Consider the following 20,148-nt stretch of genomic DNA (forward strand, 5'->3'; position numbering starts at 1 on the left):
AGTGTCAGAAATTTAAAACCATGAAGTGAGCTAAAGGAACACTCTCATTTGCTTTTCCTGGCCCTAGTAGTCAGGATTGACCATTTCCTTCTTTAATCGGCAAGCTGTCTTAAGATCCTATTCCAAGACACTCGATTTCTGTGAAGTATTGTATGGGAGTCTACTTTCTATATGTCAGTGCATCTTGATGTTAGGTATTTCAGTGCCACTGTGCATGTTGGTTTTTAAATGTAGGCCTCTGTTGTTATTATGGAATAATTTACAGTAAAAAGTATTAAATCTGAAAGTCATTGCTTATATTGATCAATAAACATGTAAGAAAAATCAGTGACTTAAAAAATATTTGATAAAAGTAACGTCATAACTTGTCAGAACTTTAGATGCCTTGAGGTTCTGTAAAGTGTTTTCTGTTAATGTGTTTCCTAGCATGTACAGAACTTTCTGAAAATTATGTGTATCACAGTATTCTGCAGATATCTGAAAATAATTCATATGACTAAGATTAAAATTAGTAAGATAAAATAGAACCAATAGTAGTAGATACGAAAAAATAAATTCATAGTAGACTGTTAATTCTATCTCACTTTTTCTTGCACAGGGTTGGTGTGGATGGAAGGGCCCAGAGTTTTGGAACAAGGATGCTTATTATAACCTGTGCCTACCACAACGGCCAAAAACTATTTAAATTTTAATCTTATGCTGGAACATGCTGAACCAGAATACTAGCTAATCTAGATAAAACTGTCTTGTTATTTATGTTGTATACAGAAGATTTGGAAAAAGCTTTAAGTCAGTCAAATCAAACCACTTGAAATAGAAATGTTACTTAACTAAGACATTTAAAAAATGAAACCTTTAAAAATAATGGAACAGCTGTGAACTGTATTTCTGTACAAATACATTTATTAAGTAACTAATAGTCTTGTCTTAAGGCTAAGATAAAAATGTTATATAAACTTGAAGTTTTTATGCTAAAAAGCTTTAAAAAGTCAAAGCCCAAGCTTTTTTTTTTTTTAAAGAAATTTTCTTGCCAGAAAGATGAACTGTATTCTGTCATTCAGATTCCATACAGCTAGCAGTATATATGCAATACATGTTTAAAGGCAATGTTTACTGCTTTTACTGTGAATAACAGCATTTTGGATGAGAGGGGTGGCATAAAAATCATTGTATGTACTTAATTTTATCAACTTTGTTTTCAAATTTACACAGAAAAAATATGAGACTTTAAGTTGTTATAGGCTCATTTATTTATAGCTGTTTGAATACAACTATTCTAGAGAGAAAAAAAATAGTCTTCTTTAAGAAGTAAAAATAAAGCTTTCCTCCTTCTCAGAAGTAGATAATGTAACAGCATGTATCAGGCTGTTCAGTTCATAGTTCAGTCATGTTTCTTCAGACTTAAAGTTCTTCTTAATTTTCTTTTGGGATTACAAGCTGTTTCTTTTGTCAGCTATGCGATAACATCTGCCATATAAACAAACAAAAATAAGTCTGTAGCTAGTGTCATCAAACCATTAGGATACAGTTGTGCTCAGATCCTTTCTTTGTATCATACTTCATCAGTACATCACTCAGAATACTTAGGATTTCTTTTTTTACTGTGAGAAAAGCCCTTTCAGTGGCATTTCCTATACAATACGCTATTCTTACTGGACAACAACCTTAAATATGAATGCAAGAAGGGACTTGCTGGCAAATATCTAAAGCTGACCACTATGTAACTATTGCGATGTAAACTATATGCAACTATAACTGAGTTTATGTTCTTAAACACTAAAAGCATAAACTATTGTATTAGAAATACTCTAAGCTGTAGTAAACTAGTGGTCTTACACACCATCTGATCTTCTCCTCTTCCTGCTTGAGGATCCACTAATTTCATGTTCTTGCTTCTGTGCAGCTGGATTCTCTCTCAGCAACTTGCAGTGATGTTTGTCACTCAGTGTGTAGCCAGACTGCCCTCTCAGTTTCATAGCTTGAGTGTGCTGAATTGTTGTGAGGAACTTGGCACATTCCAGAAAGCCATAAGCCAGTGCAAGATCTGCTGCTGTTTGTCCATTGTTATTGCACAAACTGAAACACAGAATTACCAGAAAGCATTAAATGAAATTGAAATACATGTTATCAACAAGCACTGATCAAGATTCTTTAACAAGGTGGCACATCTGGACAGAAGTACAAAAATAAGTACAAAGAATCAGCAACAAGAAGGGCTGTCAAGGATAGCAGGGAGATCTAGCAATACTGAGGACTGGTGCTAACAGCAATACGGAATAATTATTTTTAAATAAGCTTGTCACCAGCTGATGACTGGCTTAGTATATCAGGCATGAGCAAGATGAGCACAGCATTAGTCAGAATGGAGAATTAGCAAGGAGCATCTATGATCAGTATGATTCTCTTAGCAGCTACTGTAAAGAGGTCTTTAACGTGGAACCAAACAGCAGCATATGGTCTATATAACTGGCTTTCATGTGTATGGCAGTTCTGATACTGCTTTTATGACTGCTGCTCTGAACTGTAGTCATGTTGTATTTATCATCTGAGCATGTGCACTTTGAATAAAAAAGAAAGAACCCTGTAAAACAAAGATATGAATCCTCTGACAACTGATGTTGAAATGAGTAAAGATAGCTTAACTTACTCGATTTTTGCATCACCAGCTACAAGGAGAGCAAGACATTCCAAACTCCCAACTTTTGCTGCTTTATGAATTGGGGCTTCTCCAAGGCGATCCTAAAATATAAAATGCAAGATTTATTTTATATGTAACAATTAAGGAAGGAGAACAGGATGAAGCTATCTTTTTCTCCAAGATGACTGTTTATAGCATATTATTCTGTTTTTTTACTAGTTGAAGAGATGTATAAAGGGATGTTGCTAGTAAAGTGTACTTAGTAATTGCTGTTAAGTATGTTTAGTATATTATGTTACTCCAGCAGACCAAAGTAGAAATACTGTCCCATGCAATACTCGCTGTTTAACCTTTACTTTCTAAAAGATTATTTATACAGAATACGCCCTGCATACTGATTAACAGCATCTTCATCATTGTTCAGGGATTGTTGCGAAGGACAACTTGCCACAAAAATTCAAGAGATACAAGCAAATCAATATTTGCAACTAGAGAAGAATAATTATGTTTACTGGAAGCAGGGGTAAAATTGAAGAGGAAAAGGAACACTAACTTGTAAAAGCAGAATAAAGTTCTGGTTTTGACATCTGCCAGAAACAATCATAATGTAGAATTATAACAAGTGTTATAGCTAAATAGCTAAGGCAGTACAGAGGGTTATTGGTTAAGGAAGGGGATATGTATTTTAAAGAAGGATTTCTGGCTGATGTTAGAATAAAGTTACTCTTAAAAAAGAAAAACAGACCCAGAAGATACCTTATGCAATACAACTGCCTATAAAAATGTGTGTAAATAATATGCATTGGACTAACTGACATAGCAGATTACAAACAGGAGAAACAAATTTCTGCTTTTACCTGTTGGTTCAAATTTGCTCCCGTCTGTAGTTGCCAAAGTAGGAAAAAAGCTTCACCACCACAAGCAGCCAAGTGAGCTGGAGACTGACCAAAGGCATCTGCAGGTGCGTTCACACCAGTTCCTGCCTCAAACAGATCGTTGAAACTGCTAGACTGAAACAATAAAAAAGCACAATGATCCTGCAAGTCTGAAACTTGAACACTGCATGATAATATAAAAAACCACCCTCCCAAATCATCAAACCTTTAAGTTCCTTGAGAATGCCGTTGTGAAAAAGAGCAATCCAAGCACAACTTTTGTGCAATCTCTTCACCAGAAATACTGATTGCCATCAGCAATGCCCCAATTCGACTAGCAGCAGCTCCAGACAAACCATCGTTTGTATAGTTCCATAGCTGAGCTCTCAATAAGACACAATTAATCAAAGTTCCCCAGAGCTCACCTCTGAATTGCAATCCAGCGTCAACATTGTCTATCTCTTTCGCTGAGCACAACTTGCTCCGCAGCACTGGGGTAGCCAACGCAGAGAGGCCCTGCAAGAAGCCCTGCACGCCCCACAGCTCTATCCGCAGTACTCTGCACTAAATCGGATCCTGCAAGCTCTAAAAGTAAGGGGAACCTTTGGCTAAAATCACCGCCCACACTGCTGGGAGCCGGCTGCTGCACGTACACAAACAAGAGCACATGGGAGGAAAGCCGCCTGGCCGGCGCGGATTGGCCTCCCTGGGCACGCTCCCAGCGCCGCACGGCCTGCCCTGCTCTGCCGTGCTCAGACTGCAGGGGAGGAGGGCACAGGGCAGGTGGGGCGGCCATGGCGCACGGGGCGGCTAGACACGTCCCTCACACACTCGCACACGCACACCCGCAGCCGCTCGCGCTCCGCTGCAGCCGCAGGAGAGGAAGGAAGAAAAACAATCCCACCAGAATTGTTGCTGGCATCTTTCGCTACAGAGTGCTCAGAATCTGCTGTTGCACGCACGTATCCGGGAGCATGCAGCAAAGGCGAGGCTGGGAGAAGGAGTCTTTAGCAACTCCTCCTGGCATAGTCATCAAGAAACACATGGTTTCAATTGAAACACAAGCCTTTCTAGCTAGCTATGCTTTATATTAATCATTTTATTTACCTAATGTGTTGTTGCCAAGCACAGCTTTCCAGTGTGGCTCTGCCAATGTACTTTAATACTGGTTTGGAAATACCATGTTAAAACAGACTTGGATCTATGAAAAGAACAGGGGATTCACCTTGAATTCCACTCCCCCCCCCCCCCGCCCCCGACAGCTGAAGTCAGCATAAAGAAATCCCTGTTATCTTAAAGCCAAAGATCAACCACTAGGACCAAGGAGACTGAAGAGGCATAGGAAACTGGGTCATTAGTGAAATGCAAGGGTTTCACTAATCTGGGTATGGCTTCTGGGTATGGCTTATAGGAAGTTTATCACCAGTCTGAGTGAGACTGGAAGCAGTGATCACACAGAGGTCAGTATAGCCCTCTGTTACATCTCTGTTCAAAATACACTAACAGAAACAGAATTTTCATTTTCACTTCCTTGAGCACCTTGGAGAAGATCAGACATTTCACATGTGTCATGGTCACATACAGAAGTTCTACGTATAGAGCTGTTTGTGTTGAAGGGTGGGAACGGGCACAGGTGTACCCAAAACCAGGTGTCATCAAAAAGAGCTGCTTGAAAATTATTTCAGGCATGGAGATACTGACCTTTTATGGTGAAAACTACTTTCTCTCAGCAGAGTTTTAATATTCAGGGTCAATTCTTGTTGGGGAAGGCAGGAGTAGAAGGGGTTAATGCCCACACAGAAACCACATTCCCCACCACTGACTGCTTTGAGTTTTTCAGAAACAGCTAAGTAGCTTCATTTTGCATGGGCACTATCTTTGTTCAGATCATGTTTAAAACTAACTGCCTGTCCTTTCCATGCTATAAAATCCAGTTTGGCAGAGGATTCAGTTACAACTAATCACGCTTCACAGTTAAATGCCTGGAGAGAAATGAAGAGCATTTCAACCTGGTCTCCAAGGTATACAATTCTGTTTCCTTAGCAATATAGTATTTTCCTCTGAGACACATGCCTACTTGTCTGTTACGGAAGTTACTCATAAAAAATGGAAATTGAAAGTAATTTGTTTTTTTATAAAGAAAATTGCATAGTTTTGATAAATATATTCAGGAGAAAGAAGCTTAATACTGTTCCTTTGGGTGTATGTACTTCTGAAATAAATGCACGGACATTGTGATAATTACCTGGTGCTTCTCCTTTAGGAAAGTAAATGTAAATTGTTTAAGTAGTGGAATATATACAGTATCATTTTTTAAAGGTGCTGAATTCCAGGTAAATATGCAATGTATCAGTTAGTGGAACTATTTCAGTAAGAGAAGGGTTTCATATCTCTTTTCATACCAAAAGAAATACACCTCTGTAATTACCAAATTGTTTCTTTTTCCTGAACAGCTAGCCAAACAAATTAGTTAATAAACACATAAAATCCCTACACTTCTAATTATGCATTGTTGGGACTTTGCACAGATGCCAGAAATTCAAAGCTATTGTTTAAGCATCTATAAAGACTCTTCTGAAAATACCTATACCCAGATGTAGCTTAAGACTGAATAGTTTGGGATGGCCCCAGTGCTTTTTTTTTTTTTAAAGACCCTCCCTCCCCTTCATTACCTCAGTAGTTCAAGGGTTTCAAGCTGAACCTCACACAAGCTATCCCATCTTTCCAGCCTAGCCACCTACACAAACTCTCATCCTCTCATTCTTGTTACTAATTAGTTCTTGAACTTCCTGCCATATTTTGCTCACCCCAGCAGCACCTGCTAAGCTCTTCTGCCTCAATACCCATACTGATTATAAACACAGATGCAGCAGTTTCAAACTATTTTGTACTACTTAACCCAACTGCTACCCAAGGACAAGGCTACCAGATTATAGCTGTTCTGGAACATTACTTGTTAAAAATTCCTGTTCACTTCATATCTCAAACCATGTATCTGCATCACTATCAAGAATGTGAAATTGAAAAACTAGGTCTAATAAATGTACATAAGCAACAGCATAAAACAAGTTGTGCTGTTGAATATCTCAGCATCAAAAGCAGCAATGCAGTCTAGTATTGCCTTTCCTGAAGGTATCATTGCTTTCATAGAATGGTCTTCACTTCACTTGTTAAATTAAACAATATATAGATACTCTTAAAAAAAGTTTATTTCCCTGTAGCTTTCCTAGGCTGTACTATTTTAAAGAAATGAATCAGAATGAGTTTTAGGAGTTTTTTGGCATCTGAAGTCAATTGGGACTGTTGAAAGACAACATGTGCAGCCCACAGGTTTAACCATATAAATCTGCAAGCATTCCTCCTCTATTTTGACTGCTGCCTCTGTTGCTATAGAGACAGGTTTCATTGCCAAAAATGGAAGGATCATAATCATTTGGGGGAAAAAATGGGAATGCAGCTAAAGAAGATTATTTTTAAAGCACCCTTGCCACTTTTTGATATCCTTTTTTATAAAGGAGCTGACCAGAAGCTATCAACAGTGGTGGAACAAAGCCTTTATGTTTCAGGAGAAACCAGCTTCAGATAGTACTTTCTCCTCAATTATCCTTACAAGTTCTGTAATATGAATATGGGGAAAACAAAACACATTAAAACAAATAGTTTCTGACCACTGGAAGTAACACAGCCCAACTTGCTGGATTTGCATGTCATGGCCTATTGCCCTTCTAACCGAATTGTGTTCAGAGCTTCCATTATTTTGCATATGACCTCCTTCAGTGAGTATTTATGGCTTTTATGCTTAATTTGCAAGAGGACCAGTAGTTGCTAAGGAAGAACTGGTGCCTATCCTAACCCCCATCTCTCCTATCCGGCCATTGTTTGCAATGGGCCAACAGCTACCAATGTTATTTTCCCAGACACCTAGCCTGAGTGACATCAGTCTGGTTCCCACAGGAAACTGGGACAAAAAAAAAAAAACCTCCAAAAATATCAAAATTACTTTCCCTGTCTTCCTTTTTTCCTGCCTTTCCAAAGGCCTCAGCACTCTAAACCCTGGCTATGGCGTGGCAGCTCATGCAGTCACGCTGGTGACTGCTACTGCTGGAAACCAGGGCAGAAATCGCGCCCTCTCCCGTCACGACACTCACTTCCATCAACGTTATCTTCGCTGAAGGATGGCCATAGATCAACGCGGCGCTTCGCAGGTACCAGCGGGCGGCTGGGGCGCCTCGCGGCCGCCCTGGGGCGCTGAGGAGATTCCGAGGGGCCGCGCGCCGCCGGCACGTTCGCCGCCGCAGGGCTCGGAGCAACCGCCACCCGCCAACCGCCATCCCCCAACCGTCACCCGCCAACCGCCACCCGCCTCGAGCCTGGCGCCAGCAGGGGCCGCTGCGGAGCTGCGCGCCGCCCCCCGCCGCCCTCGGCGGGGCGGGATAATCGTTCCCGGGCAACGAGCAGCAGCGGTGGCGGCGCCGATGGTGGGTGCCGGGGCCCGGCGGCGGCGGCGGGGTCCGGCATGAACCTGCAGAGCGAGCGGCTGCCTGGGGCAGGTAGGGCGGCGCCCTGCAGGTGCCGCCTCCCCTTCGGAGTGGGTGCTGCGGGTGTTCCGGCTGTCCTCCTCAGGGAAAAGTGAGGCTCTGTTTGCTCTTAACCAGAGGGCTGCAGCTATGCTGCTTTGCTCGCCAAAGCAGAGGAGCTGTTGGCGAAGAGAATCGAAGATGGAGATCCTATGGCATATTTTCTAAAAGGACAGCTGTACTATGAAGAGGTTGTAGTTTATTATTTTTTTAAATATTCTAAAGCTGACAATTTTCAGTACAAGTTCAGTGAAAAAAAGAGACTCCTTCAGAAAACAGTAAGAGATGCCTAAACATGTTTTTCCCATGAAAATCACCATGTCTTCCCTCTAAATAATTTTTTTCCAACGCTTTTCCCCAAGTTCCGGTCCCAGGCCTCCAGAGCATCAGATAAGTACGGGACAGCCTGTCCTGCAGCTGACTTCAGGGTGAGCTGGTTTTTGCTCGGCTTACTGCCAAGCAAAAGAACAGGCTGTGCTTTCTGTGGTGCGGCAATGCTCCCTGAGCTGGGGCACCGCTTCCGGGCTTTGTTCTTTGCCCAGCTACTGGTTTTTCATGAAACTTGCTGGAACATAGTGACTTTGTGTCTCTGTCCACCTTGTCTCCTTCCTCCTCACCGCTTTACATGCAGCTTCCCCAAAGATTGCTTCGACATCATGGTAGGACATACACACGCTGTGAGGAGGAAGCGTAAAGCAAAGCAGATACTAACTGGCCAAGCAAAATTTCTGTAAAGTACTTTAATTACTTTCCTCTTAAAAGGGGCATTAATTTAGATCATCACCTGTGTTCAGGGATTTTCACAAAATTAGAGGAAACAAATCATCTTTGAGATACTCATGTTCCTTCCAGAATTGTTTGAAACTAATCAACAGATTTAAAAGTTATACGGGCAGAAGAAAAAGTCTGAGGAGAGTGTATAGACCCCATTTGCAGAAGCCAAGAGTTTCTTCATTAAATCAAGTCTACCAAATTAAAAAGGTACTTAAACTAGGGTATTTTAGTTTTATCATGAGGGCAGAACATGTGGGGTCATTACAGAAGGGATAAAAGGGAAGAGAGGACGAAGGGAAAGATCTGGAAGAAGCGCTAGTATAGATTTTGATATCTGTTGGTATACTTTGTCACTGTATACTCCTTATCATCCATATGTATGTAGAAAGAAACAAACAAAAAATATGACAATTTGACATATATGACATATTTGACAATTTGACAAATATGACAAAAAATTTTGATGACAAAAAATAAGGCTGTAAGATAGCAAAGGCAAATCTTTGCGTGTTGACTCAAATGAGATGCACTAAAAAGAGAGCAGAAGCAGCTCTTCTGACCATGCACCCTCCCTCTCTCCTTGAAGAAACAGGCTGAATTTCACATAAAGCAGCTTCTGAATCATTGCAGTTTACAGATCACCAAATTTAGGTCTGTTGAAAGTGGCACAGGTTTATTCTGAACACCTGGTTCTAATGAGCTTTGATACCTTTGCTGCTGCAGGTGGTACCTTTGTAAGAAGCGAGGGGCTAGCTGCTGGGTCCATAAGCTTTTCAAACACCTGAGTTTAATCTTTGTCCATGAAAACAATCCTTAGTTGAGACGAAAAGTAGCCTCTTACAGCTCAAGGTGGAAGAGTAGCTCACCTAAATTAAGGTATGCCATAGGGGACAGGGCATTTGAATTAGACTAATAGCTCCTTACAAAACAAAGGTAGCAGTTTGGAGGAGGGAAAGAAGGTTGTCAGGACCTATCTGTTGGCTTCAAGGATGATGTTTATATGCTGCTGTTAGTATTTAGGGATTTTATATGGAAACAATGAAACAAACCTTATTTGTAAGCCCTAAGTGCTTCCATCCTGTTAAACCTTTTTGTTGTTGCTGACTTATCGTATATCAGGGTAAGGACAAACACTTTCTCTTTTCTGCTACTTCTGTGGTTGCAATCTTCTGTTCTTTGTTCCTGAGAAAAACGTTCCAGTCAGAAACACTGTCAGAGGGTCTATACTGCAGCATTTAGCTGCAGGATGTACTCTTCTCTTTCTATGTACTTCATTGTTTATCTCGTCTCTTTCAGGGGTGGTATGCAGAAGCGTTAATACAATTTGAAAAAATCAAGGATACAGATTTTCAAGCTATGTATCAGCTTGGTGTAATGCATTATGATGGACTAGGCACTAAAGAAGACCCAGTGAGTGATCTAGCTGTACATATTTTACTTTTTTTTTTTTTTTAGTATTTGATAACTTCTAAGATTTCTTATTTTTAACTATATTGTCTAAAATAAACAGTTTATTATTGATTTATGATTCACTTCATAATGTATAGATATTTCTTCTATTTGTACAAAGCAGCATTAAAGAGGGAGTTTCTAGGTTGAAAAAGTCCTCAAAACTAGCCTTAACAAATTAATATATTTAATATTTTTATAAATAATATATTTGCAAAATACTTACAATAGTTTGCTTTTTAAAGCATAATTTCTGAGGGTATGATTGTACTTTAACTGCATGGAAGCTATGTAGCTTGTTTAAAAATATCTATTAATGTATCACTTTTTAATAAGAAATGTAAATAAATGAAAATGAAATTATAAAAATATAAATCAAACAATGATCATATTTCAAAGTATAAAACAGCTGTTATACAATATTGTGTTTTAAAGATGTTTTCTAGGTTCTAAACACAGATGTAAAGATGATTTGCTTCTGCCAGTGGCTGGCAGCAATATTTTTAAATTGGACAACTGAAGAATTATACTTGCCTTTGAAAAAGGAAAATCCCCACTATATTAAGTAAAGCAATAAAATAAATGTAATTGTTGTGAATTTTGTTCCAGTGATACTTGCTTCAATTTCTCTTAATCTTACAACAGTGACAATGTTAGCTGTCTACCATTCATGTAATTCTCCAGTTGTTAAGTCAGTGTAAAGGTTTGTCAAGAGACGTTCTCTTCATAAGCTCCCCTCTCTGGTCTTGTCGTTGATATTGCCGTCCCAGAAAACACGAAAAGGTCAGTTTAACTAATTCATCTGGTAAATCGTGTACTCAGTGCCATTTCAGTAACGAAAGGAACCCCCCAGTTCTGCTACTGGATTTCTGCAGATGAACCATAGCATCGTCCAGGGGGCCTGATGACTTCGGTGGAGTTCTTTGAGGGAGGAGGGTTGAAACAAGCAGCATCAGAGCTTAAATGTATCGTTTGGAGTTATTCATGGTGGGAGGGCTTTTTTTTTCCTGTGTAACAAATTAGAATGAAAGACAAGAATTGGGCACTGATATTATAAACGTTCCAGCCATTGAATAGTATTTCTTAATAATCGCTTGGCACCAACTCAGAGCTGTTGGTCCAGCTCAGCAGTCTGAGATAATATATTCTCAATTTTAACTGTTTTATTGTTTGTGGTTTTAATTTATAACTAGCTATTGAGCAGAAAAGATGCTTTTAAGTACAATTAAAAATATGTTTCTTTCAATCATTCAATGCCAGATACCCTTCTAGTTCTCAAATCATCTCCTCCCATATCTTTTCATCTTTGTGTTACCAATATCTTGCTTAAGTCATTAAAAATAAGGTCTATCTAACTTGCACAATTGGCTTAATACAGTTTTGCTCCATTTACTACGAGGCTCTTGATCAAATCAAATAGAGCCTGAACTGCAAGAGTAACAGTGGATGAATATAAAAGCTTTCGCTGGACCACTGAGAAGGAAAGAGAGAATTAACACTATAGTATTGTCCCTGCTTGCCATGTATAACCCTGAATTTCTTGATGCTTATGTCTATTGATCGATGATGTTAATGTAACTGGAGGAAGAGCCATGTTTTTTTACAACTTAATCTGTATAGCTAGTTACTAAAATTTAATTATTTTGTTGGTTTTAGCTATTGTAATAATTCCAGAAGATTTGAGAATGAAAGATCAGTTTTAGTCATATTAAATGAACAAATGTACATGTAATCTGTTAGATAGCTTATCAGACACATAGTTCCACTTAGATAAAAAATATATATATAAATTAAAAAATAAATGTGAAAAGCATTCAGGAAAATTAGAAACACTGCAGTATCACTTGATATCCACACACATTGTATAGAAAGGTTTAAGAGCTGAAGAAAATGCCTGTCTTATGTAACTTACTGGATTCTCAGATTCTCTATATTGTCTGTTTCCCAATCTGAATATCATGATTAAAATCTCCTCAATTTTAGGAAAAGGGAGTGGAATACATGAAGAAAATAATCAATTCTGATTCCCCAAAAGCAAGACACTTGAAGTCTGCAGCTGCATACAATCTTGGTAGAGCTTATTATGAAGGATGTGGTGTTAAGCAGTCAACTGAAGAGGCTGAAAGGTAATCAGAGTCAGTAATTGTTCTGACGAGTTAAAAATCCTGTGATGTAGTGCTGCTTAAACTTCCTTTGTCTCTGTTTTCCTAGATTGTGGCTTATTGCTGCTGACGATGGGAATCCAAAAGCGAGTGTAAAGGCCCAGAGCACTCTAGGAATGCTTTATTCTATGTCAGTTCTAAAAGATGTAAAAAAGGTAAACCCACTTGCACCTTTTGAGTTTCATAAGCCCCAATTAATTTTGGATTTCACAGAAAGACAGTGGCAGTATATTTAATTCTGAAAACTTTAAGTGCTGCTAGACATTGCCATTCACCTATTCACTTATGCCCAAATGAGTAGATGTTGAGAAAAAAATCTTGGGTAACAGTGTCAAATTAATCAAAATGAGTGTTGTGTTTTTTGGGTTTTGTTTTTTTGGGTTTTTTTTTTTTGGGGGGAGGGGGGGAGTGTGTGGGGGGGGGAATATCCAGGTGCAGGATAGAGTGGATTCAAGTATTGCTTAGAGTGGATTCAAGTATTGCTGGCCTTGGTATTCAGAAATCAAGTAGTTATGGCTGACTGACAGTTCTGACAGCACAGTTCTTAAACCTTATGGGGTTTCTGCATCTCTTTCCATGTAAGCACTTCTTACAGGCTGGTCAATGTAAAAAGCTTCTGTGGAAACAGTTGGCAAGATAAACAGCTTTAAGTTGAAAAGTGAAAATAGCTTTCTAATGAGAGTGTATTTAGTTAATGCAAAATGGTAATTGAGATGCATACAAAATAACTGTGCCTCTTGTTTAGGCCTTTTTCTGGCACTCAGAAGCATGTTGCAATGGAAATCTGGAATCACAAGGTGCATTGGGTGTTATGTACCTCTATGGACAAGGTGTACATCAAAACACTAAGGCTGGTTTGGAGTGTTTGAAGAAAGCAGCAGAACGTGGAAACATCTATGCTCAAGGCCATCTTGTGGAATATTATTACAATAGAAAATTTTACTCAACAGCTGTTGCAGTAGCCAAAAGGTGAAGTTAAACATTTTTATATATATATATATATAAATAAATATATATATAAATATATATATTTATAAATATATATTATATATATATATAATTCTTTGTATCATAAGCTATGTAACTTGGATAGAAATAATTAAGTTCATGCTCTTGTCTCTCAATCTTAAGAGACATTTGAGATAATGAATAATTTCATGTTTAAAAAGTGAGTGTGCAAAGTACAGTCAAAATTAAGATTAATAATTACAAGAATCTCAGTACAGTTGAACTCTCTTTTCTGATCCTGTGAAGCAAAACAGTTTTGAAGTAGAACCCCAGTTAGGTGCACAGGCTTTACTCCTGCCTATTTCCTCAGCCCACCATCTCACCCAGGCTATTGCCTTCCCCATCGCATGCTAAACCCCCAAAGGATAGCTCTGACTACCCACTGACTTCCACCCCATCATTCCCCTGCTCTGTTTCACCCTGTTTTGAGCACTTTCCTGTGTCCTTTATAGGAAGCATAGGCCTTTGCTGGTTAGTTTCCTGCAGTAAGGACTGAGGAGCAGCTTCTGCACATGAGGACAAGTTACTGCCCTCTAGCAATGGTAGTAACTACCCTTTGTAGTAAAGGGTTACTGCCCTTGCTAAAGGGCAGTAACTACCTCTTTTTACTACACTTTGCATCAGTTGCTACCTATGGGGCCTACTATCCACATTTTTGAAGCCTAGACCACGGAACAGGCATGTGTATGTAAGTGGTTTCCAGTGACTACCTGCTTGCGCAGCAGTGTTTGTTTAAGCCACAGTTAGGCAAGCTCTGACTGGCCTTCTATACAAGTAGTCATTCTGGGACTTCTGACTACAGGCAGTTGGGAGCTTCCATGCCTACATACTCTGGGATGGCTTGTGTATTGCAGAAGAGTGACCTGTGCAGACTAGCTGCAATATTATTTTTTTTAAAAAAAAACTATCAAAAGGTTCTGTAGCTAAAACTAGACATGGGAGGAGAAAAAGCGATGTTGGTGCCAGTTCTGTAATTGATAGGCAGTACATTTCTGTTACAACCCACCAAACCTGGCCAGCATCTGTTAAAAATTCAATTTGTCAATCAGATTATTATTTTGCTGGAAATAAAATACAGTCAGACTACTTCTTCAATCAACAAACACAATAGTGTTCATCATTTCTGTGGTATATTTATGGTGGTGCCACTGCCTAGCAATTACAAAACATGTTACAGTTTAGGATTCTAAAGAAGCTCCCACCCTCTATATGCCAGTGCATAGCAGAGCAGCAGCTCTGGTAAATCAACAGTAGTTCAGCAGTGAATGTTTTCTGCATTCATTTTTTGAAAATGATTGTTTTCTCCCAGAATGTGCTTGCTGCTTTTCTCCCTCTCGCATGGTAAATAGAATGGCAGCTATTCAGCCTCATGTAGCTAGTATCTCTGGGAATGTGCGTGCTCCAGGCAGTGTGGCACACTAGATTATTCTGACAAGCAGGCAGTGCAATTCAGCACCTGCAGTTGTGATTGACTGCAGAAAATAGCAATGAAATCCCACACTGTAGCCACTAAGACAACTTCTGACGCAAGTTACTGCCACCATGCTTAAACAGTTCCATTTTATTGGGATAGCAGTTGACCTTGAAGTAACAGCTGATAGCAGCTCAACCAGTTGTATCTTTTACTAAAATTCCTTTGGCCTTCTATATTTCTATCTATTAAGCATTTTATGTGTATTTTATAGTATATTATTGCTCAATGTTTGGAGTCCAGATCACCTACTGCAACTGATTTTCTGAATGGCTTTTTTTTTCTTCTTTTTTTTTCCCTCCATATAGTTCTACATACCCGATGCTATGGTATGTTCTTAAAGTTAACTGTGCTATACTAGAATTTCTGCCTGATTTGACTGGGTATTATTTGCATCAGTAGCCTGTTACATATCCTTTTGTAAAGCAAAGCAAAATGCTGTATCAAGCAAGCTAGAAGAAGTAATAGGTTGCTGTTACTGTATTTGAATGCTTTTGTCAATGGGTCATTGTGGTTTCTGTTGCATGCTAGTGTTTGTTAATGGGACTGAATTAGGTGGGAGTCAACATATTCAAGTGATTTAGCAGGCACTGACTTGCAGAGGGTTGCTCTAGAACAATCATTCATAAGCATTGATTTATAGGGATGAAATGGCTATAAACTGAAATGATAAACTTTTTTCCTGTCATGTCTGCAATGACTTGACACAGCAAACAACAAAACCATATAATTACTGTTAGGTACCTAGAAAGGACTGGGGAGGTAGTGGTGGAGGGAAAGAGTTGAGGTTTCTGTTTTAAGTCAACAGTTAGAAAAATTCTATTTCCACTTAGAAATGCTGTACTTAATATTGCAAAAACAGTACTAGTAATTACAGACTGAGAGTTAAAATAATGTTCACCTGGTCCCTCTAGCTCTTCAAACTTAGTACTAGCCACATATGGAAAAAAGAGCTGATAGTAAGCCAGCAGATGCATGCAGAAAATAACTGAGCAGGAATGTTCTTAACTTTATTCCAATAATTTTTAATTAGAAAGCAAATTTTTAGATTACTGAATTATTGAGTTTCAGCACTGAGTTTTGCATTTGATTCAATTTTTTTTTTTTTTTTTTTAATAAACAACAACATTGTTGAGTGACAGCCAGGTGAAGAAAACTTAGTAATTCCTTCTGGAGAATTCTGCAGTGTCTTTTCATAAGTGGATCTTATATCCTGAGGCTCTAAAGTATGCCCAAGATTTTCAGATTACTATGATCTGCCTACATCCTATTAAGAATTTGAGTATTATATACGAAACAAAAGCTTTGCCTTTATTCTACATATACAGATGTGTGTATGTATATACACACACATTTTAATATTTTAATAGAAACAATTAGTGTGAAAAATGCTGTTTTAACTACTACAATGTAGTGAAAATGACTGCAAAAGATAAATATTTGATACTTAAATATTGTGATATTAAATAATGTTAATTTAAAATCTAGTATTGAAGAATCCTGTTCGGCCTGCTAAATGGTTTATCAGTTTATTTTGGATAACTGTTTTCCTTGGGAAAGTGTAAAACTTTTATTAATATAATATTCATATAAATTCCATATCACTTGACAGTATCTCCATTTATATAGTTGACTTAAATTGACGTTTGAAATACTGTTTTCTAACCTAACGCTGTAAATTCTACAACAGGATTCCAGAAAATGTCAACATTGATATGGTAGCAAAGATAACCGATTGTCTTCCTGTGTATGTAGCCAAAGGGGTTGCTATCGCTGCTTTCTACTTTGCTAGATGTCTCCAGCTTGGCCTAGGCATAAAACAAGATGAAGCTGCTGCTAAAAAATACTACTCTAGGGTAAGCTGGAAAAGCCTTATAAACTAATTTATTTAAGACTGCATAATGCCATGGATTTGAGTCTTTAAAATTTTTAGTATGATTATATTAAAGGCTTCTACAGTATTTGTGTTAAATCTGTGCAAGAATAGAGTGAAAAAAGAATATCCCAAATGATTAAAAATAATCTTGAAGGATACTGTTTGCCCACTTGCTTAAGCAAACAATACATTTGGCCAAACCAAAAAAGTTCCATGGTAATTATCACAACAAAGAGCTTGGTAACTTTCAGGATAATTTAATTAAGTAACATAGATGATAGTTATCCCTGATTGTTTTGCTGTTTTAATTCTCTCAAATTGAAAAGGAAACTTGAAGCTGTCTTTGGTTCCCCTGCCCACCGGCAACAAATCTCATTACAGGTCAGAATACATGTCTCTTATTGACAACTTCAGCCTTCTTTAGTGATGCTTAAATCGATTATTAATTTTTCTCACTTATGTGAGAGAGAAGATGTTGCACTAATAGCTGGGGAGCAACTGCTACTGATATACAGGGAGCAAAAATAGGTCGCTTTTTTAAAAACACTGAAGTAAGATTTGTTGCTTGAGGAAAAAGATGAATAACAGCTTCTAGAAGATGACTCTACTAAATACTATTAGCAATGCCTAAAGGTATAGCATAAGCATCTCACCTTGGCTAACAGAAGGGAGTTCAGCAAGGCAGGATTCATGCTTCAGAGATGTTCTATAATCTCTGTTTGCATGCAGAGATTGTTTCTGTACATATATTGTACACAGACAGTTATTTCTGTATATAGATTACTTCAGTGTCCAGCTGGTGAAATCTAAATAAATTGCGAACTATGCAAATGACAAATTATCCACTAACAACTCCTGTGGCTTCTTACTTGGGGAAAGCACTGATACCAAGAGGCCTTGCAGAGCAGATGATCCTCTGGGTGAATACATACATTTTAAAAGCAGGAAAATTAAAACATTTATGAAGAACAGGAAGAAGAGGTTAGGGAAGGATAGGAATGATTTTATGACCACTGGAGCCAGCAGTAAGAGATGCATCAGGGTTGTGTTGCTGTATGGCTTCCACATGACCACATTCCTTTCCCCATTTTCTTCTCTTTAGCCTAGAATTACCACCATGACCAAAAGATAATTACAACTTTTAGGCATCATTCACTGGCAGGGGATTCAAGACTTACCTAGGAATGTCACTAACCTCTTACTGTGGAAAGAGATGATAGAGTGGACTATGTCTTTTCAGCTGATACTCACCAACAGAAGAGAAGGGACAGACCAAATATACAAGGAAAAGCCCTGAAGTGGTAACTTCAGAACAAGTGCAAGACAAGAGCTAGAAGGATGTTCAGTTTCTTTTGACTTTGTTCTTAGACAATAACTTCATCACTAATTTCATAATTATGCCCATTTAAAATGAGAATGTTTGGTTTTTTTGGAATAACTGCTCACGTACAGTTTGGCCTTACCCCTCTTAGGCCCACTCAGCTTTGACAGAGGCAAGGAAGGGAAGACAAGTGTCCCAGAGGATCCTGGAATTAGCGGGAGTGAATGAAACTGAGCCCATCCCTAAAGCAGAGTCCTCTTTCTGACTGTGGTGCCAGCACATACCACACCAACAAACAGTGACAGTATTAAAAAACAACAAAAAAGCTTGACTCTAGTAGAGTGTGCTCATTTTAAATAGTACACCTACTGAATTTTTCTTATGTGGCATCAAAAACAAGGATTCAAAGCTGAATATAGCAAGTCTGTAATATTTTCACAAGTTGATTATTCCTGATAACATCAATGAAACTTACAACATAATTTTGTATTTTAGCTATAAACTAGAACTTACTATTCTTTATTTTCAAAGGCATGCCTTCTGGATCCTGATGTTGCTTCTGACCTTGAGCTGAAAGCTAATCTCGGGAGAATTTAGTGTTTCCTTTAGTTATGGCTGGTGTGTAAACATGTTTTCTACAATAAGCCATCTTTAAACTTCCGGCAGTTATAGACTGATCATCATCTACTGCTTGCTTTTCAACTTCCTATAAATTATTACTTAAAACAATTTGGTGGTATTTTATTTTTAAAAAGGCAAAAAGCTCACAGTCTCACTTTAAAAACTCTGCTACATTTGAGTTAAAATAGTATTGAAAACTTCAGGTATATTAAGGGCACTTTAGTGCAACAGAGTGTCTGTTAATGAAACATTGCTTTATAATATATGAATCAAGCTGAAACCAAATGCAAATAATGATTTCTTTCTGCATTTTAAATATTTAAATATTAAATTTAGTATTTCTGAAGTGCCTGAACCCTAACATGTCTGGTTTTCATATACAGTCCATTCTCACATCATGGCTTTATGCTAAATGCCATCTTTAAATGTCATGTCATCTTTGCTAATGGTGTACATACTTTTTCACACATGCTTTTCTAATGCATCTGGAGTCTACTAGTGTCCTAATATTTTCTTACCTTTAGGCTGCAGATTCAAAGACTTACAGGTCAGATCATGCCAGCTTCTAATACTTGAAAATCCTATTTACAAAACTAACTGTAGAAAAACAACACTCAGTATGGAAACATTAGGGAATATATATCCTCTGCTCTAGGCCTGTTCTCCTCAGTCCTTCATATTGTGCTTCTATTATCTCTGTCTCTTTCAGAAATAGCTGAAAGATTTTTGGTCAAGAGCAAGTCTGAGAAATACTATGCTCATATCTTTTATAATAAGAATCTTCAACTATGAAGTAATTTTACTGATTGCTATGGTAAGCTTACACAAGTCTAATCATTTACTTGCTTGTAAAACTTCCTATGTGTAGGAGAATTTGGCTAACTTCTTAAATTTTTCATGTCACAGTATAGGCCTAAGGCTCTGTTGCAAGAGAAGGCTAGCTGTTACTAATAACCTGGATTTTAAAACAGCATATGGATTGTGTAACTTTAACTATATCCAATTTCAATTGCAATTTAAAAAGAAAGTAGCGAGTGTCACCTATGGATTTTTGATTACATTTAATTATTTAGATGTGCATTTTGACCATATTTACATGGTTTTACATAACTTTAAGAAGCTTTTTCACTTCCTTTATATAAAATAAGGGAAAAAATTTGAAGGTTGTTCCAAATTGGAGTATTTGAGTGAAACAGCCCTGAATAAAATCAGGGGTGCAGTTAGAACGGTTTGTCTACTTAATCATTCATAGAAGCAATTCATAAGCACTAATCTGTGAACTAACATTTAACACAGGCATTCTGGTATGACATACTAGTTTACAATACACATTTTGGATGCAGACTTCAAAGTAATGTAAGTATTCCTTAAGAAAG

General features: G+C 38.1%; 3 protein-coding genes across 18 annotated transcripts in view; 2 read left to right on the plus strand and 1 right to left on the minus strand.

Moving 5' to 3' along the window:
- UFSP2 (UFM1 specific peptidase 2) overlaps nt 1-1,837 on the plus strand; it is a 15,918-nt gene extending 14,081 nt beyond the window's left edge. For both annotated transcript variants that reach the window (XM_062575716.1, XM_062575715.1), the window contains one exon: nt 599-1,837. In XM_062575716.1, the coding sequence (XP_062431700.1) occupies nt 599-685 (87 nt within the window). In that variant the 3' untranslated portion in view covers nt 686-1,837. The remainder of the gene's footprint in view (nt 1-598) is intronic.
- The window catches only part of ANKRD37 (ankyrin repeat domain 37), a 17,292-nt gene extending 9,439 nt beyond the window's left edge, over nt 1-7,853 (minus strand). Inside the window, exons 1-5 of one of the 3 annotated variants that reach the window (XM_062575733.1) lie at nt 7,662-7,853; nt 3,496-3,648; nt 2,648-2,739; nt 1,841-2,076; nt 1,227-1,467 (exon numbers count right to left, since the gene is read on the minus strand). In XM_062575733.1, coding sequence (XP_062431717.1) covers nt 1,454-1,467; nt 1,841-2,076; nt 2,648-2,739; nt 3,496-3,648; nt 7,662-7,844 — 678 coding nt within the window. In that variant the 5' untranslated portion in view covers nt 7,845-7,853 and the 3' untranslated portion in view covers nt 1,227-1,453. Of the gene's footprint in view, nt 1-1,226; nt 1,468-1,840; nt 2,077-2,647; nt 2,740-3,495; nt 3,649-3,938; nt 4,172-7,661 lie in introns of those variants that run through there. The other 2 variants (XM_062575732.1, XM_062575734.1) reach the window with 2 other exon arrangements.
- On the plus strand, nt 7,587-18,880 carry LRP2BP (LRP2 binding protein). Of its 13 annotated transcripts, none has more exons than XM_062575719.1 (9): nt 7,967-8,063; nt 8,169-8,281; nt 10,161-10,274; nt 12,297-12,439; nt 12,525-12,630; nt 13,221-13,444; nt 15,263-15,283; nt 16,645-16,810; nt 18,683-18,880. In XM_062575719.1, exons 1-9 carry the CDS (start codon nt 8,030-8,032, stop codon nt 18,746-18,748), a joined length of 987 nt encoding a protein of 328 aa, XP_062431703.1. In that variant the 5' UTR covers nt 7,967-8,029; the 3' UTR covers nt 18,749-18,880. The 13 variants fall into 13 exon arrangements, with proteins under 13 accessions (XP_062431706.1, XP_062431703.1, XP_062431701.1 ...); XM_062575717.1 differs by lacking the exon at nt 18,683-18,880 and adding an exon at nt 18,303-18,661; XM_062575721.1 differs by lacking the exon at nt 18,683-18,880 and adding an exon at nt 17,933-18,282.
- Nucleotides 18,881-20,148: the final 1,268 nt, after the last annotated feature.

This window comes from Rhea pennata, chromosome 4 (assembly GCF_028389875.1).
Source record: "Rhea pennata isolate bPtePen1 chromosome 4, bPtePen1.pri, whole genome shotgun sequence".
Classification (NCBI taxonomy): Eukaryota; Metazoa; Chordata; class Aves; order Rheiformes; family Rheidae; genus Rhea; species Rhea pennata.